At 44.6% G+C, this 2488-nt stretch overlaps 1 protein-coding gene across 1 annotated transcript; it reads right to left on the minus strand.

Moving 5' to 3' along the window:
• Positions 1 to 701: 701 nt before the first annotated feature.
• LOC136161093 (olfactory receptor 10J1-like) lies at positions 702 to 1631 on the minus strand. The gene has a single exon (XM_065925599.1). The coding sequence runs from the start codon at positions 1629 to 1631 to the stop codon at positions 702 to 704; it is 930 nt and encodes a 309-aa protein (XP_065781671.1).
• Positions 1632 to 2488: the final 857 nt, after the last annotated feature.

The following is a 2488-nucleotide window of genomic DNA, read 5'->3' on the forward strand; positions in this document are numbered from 1 at the left end:
ACATATATTATCACCAACAATCCTTGTACATTCTTGAAATATAAGTGCCAAAGATTACTTGGTGTTACCTCTTTGATTAAATTATCAAGGAATTTTAATCATTTTCAAAAAATGTTTCTCTTACATATTCCTGAAAACTTAAGTTCCAGGTTGGCCATATATGTGAAAAAGATCTAGACTTCAGGAGTTGATAAATTATATAGATGCTTATTATCACTGACAGCCATTTATTTATGGTGTTTAAGATGCAAGGAACTTGAATTGCCCACAAAACAACGACTTCAATTGGATGTTAAACCTTTGTAACTCTAAATGGATAAAAGCAAGCTTCATGTCGAAAGAGTTATAGAATGTATTTAAAAGTTTAGTACTGCCTTGAAGCAGCCTCCCCTCATTAATCCTTTCTACTATCTTGATCTCATTCTGTCCTAGGCTATGCATACAACCCGTGTACTTCCCCAAATCAAGTGCTTTCTCTTACGTTGATTCTCCATACCATCTATGTTCTTCTGTCAGAGGCAGGCTTGCTTGTACTTTGGAGCCCCCTTCTCCAGGGCCTGGATTCATAATCCTTTTTATCTCCTCTACCCAACCACAGCATGGTAGGCTCCAGAATTTTCACTCCAGGTGCTGCTGGCACTGCTTTACTTTCTCTTCTCTATAGAATCTTCCAAGACCCTCTTTGTAACAGGCCCATCTTATCAGGAAAGCTTCCTGCCAATGGCCCGGAGCAGAGCATCCTTGGCCTCTTTGTTCCTCAGGGTGTACACCACAGGGTTCAGTAGTGGGGTGATGACAGTGTACGTCACTGAGATCAGCTGGTCCTGATCCTTGGTGTTCTCTGACTTGGGCTTGAGGTAGGCGATGGAGGCACAGCCATAGTGGACGATGACCACAGTGAGGTGAGAGGCGCAGGTGGCAAAGGCCTTCTTCCGACCTTCAGCTGAGGCAATTTTAAGGATGGTGGAGATGATGAGGATGTAGGAAATGAAAACCAATCCCATGGGAACCAGGATCACCAGGACACTGATGAGCAAAGTCAAGATCTCATTGACAGTCGTGTCAACGCAGGAGAGCTTCATCACAGGTCGGATGTCACAGAAGAAGTGGGCCACCTTTGTGGCACAGAAAGGTAACCTGAATACAGATGTCACCTGTGTCGTGGCCACAATCAGCCCGATGCTGCAGGCCCCCAACACCAACTGGATGCACACTCTCCTGTTCATGATAACTGTGTACCTCAAGGGATTGCAAATGGCCACATAGCGGTCGTAGCCCATCGCTGTGAGCAGGAAGCAGTTGTTGATGGCCAAAGTGATGAAGAAGAACATCTGAGTGGCACAGCCTGCCAAAGAAATGGACTGACTCAGGGCTATGAGGTTGCAGAGCATCTTGGGTATAATGATGACAGTGTACACGATCTCTGAAGCTGACAGCATGCTGAGGAAGAAATACATGGGGGTGTGGAGGTGATGGTCAAGGCTAATGACGGTCACAGTGATGATATTGCCTGCTAGGGTTAATATGTACAGTGCAAAAAACATGATAAAGAGGGTGAACTGGTGCTCACAGAAGCTGGAGAAACCCTGGAAAGTAAACTCACTCACCAGAGTGTGATTCTCCTTCTTCATTAAGACATAGATGGTACCTAAGAAAGTAAAAAATTCTATAAGGAGCCTAGTTGGTTGATTTCTGTTATTAGCAGACTGGGCAGATTCTTTTTTTTAATCTACTTCAGGCTTCTGCTGATTTATAGCCACACTCATGCTCATTTCTTTTGGGAGTAGACAAGGGAGAAATGTTCTTTTCTCACTAAAGTGTGTGACTTTCAGGGTCAAATGGTATAGACTCATATCCTACTTCTATCATACACTAACTTGTCTTGGGTGAAGAATTAACATATCTAAGACCAATTTCCTTACCTTTATATTAACACAGTCGTGATAACATTATCACAGAATTGTTGGTAGAAACATTTTAAACTAAGTATCACACTTAGAATTTGAACAATTATTGAATCCATTCAAGTCCAGTGGTGTCAGGCAGAGCTCTAGGCTCCATGTACACTCCATGTCCGACTCTTTGTGACCCCCATGCACTATAGCCCGACAGGCTCCTCTGTGCATGGAATTTCCCAAGCAAGAATACCAGAGCAGGTTGCCACTTCCTTCTCTAGGGGATCTTCCTGACCCAGGGATCGAATCCACAACTCCTGCACTGGCAGTTGGATTCTTTGGGGCTTCCCTACTGACTCAGATGGTAAAGAATCTGCCTGCAATGCAGGAGACCCAGGTTCTATCCTTGGGAATCCCCTGGAGAAGGGAATGGCAACCCACTCCAGTATTCTTGCCTGGAGAATCCCATGGACAGAGGATTCTGGAAGGCTACAGTCCATAGGGGTCACAAAGACATGACTGAGTGACTAACCCTGGGAACACTGGTGCCACCTGGGAAGCCCCTCTAGGCTCTGTAGATACCTCCTAATTCC

This window comes from Muntiacus reevesi, chromosome 1 (assembly GCF_963930625.1).
Source record: "Muntiacus reevesi chromosome 1, mMunRee1.1, whole genome shotgun sequence".
In the NCBI taxonomy this organism is placed as follows: domain Eukaryota; kingdom Metazoa; phylum Chordata; class Mammalia; order Artiodactyla; family Cervidae; genus Muntiacus; species Muntiacus reevesi.

Coding starts and splice junctions, on each gene's coding strand:
- LOC136161093 (XM_065925599.1), bottom strand. CDS start 1,631: ATGAAGAAGGAGAATCACACTCTGGTGAGTGAGTTTACTTTCCAGGGT.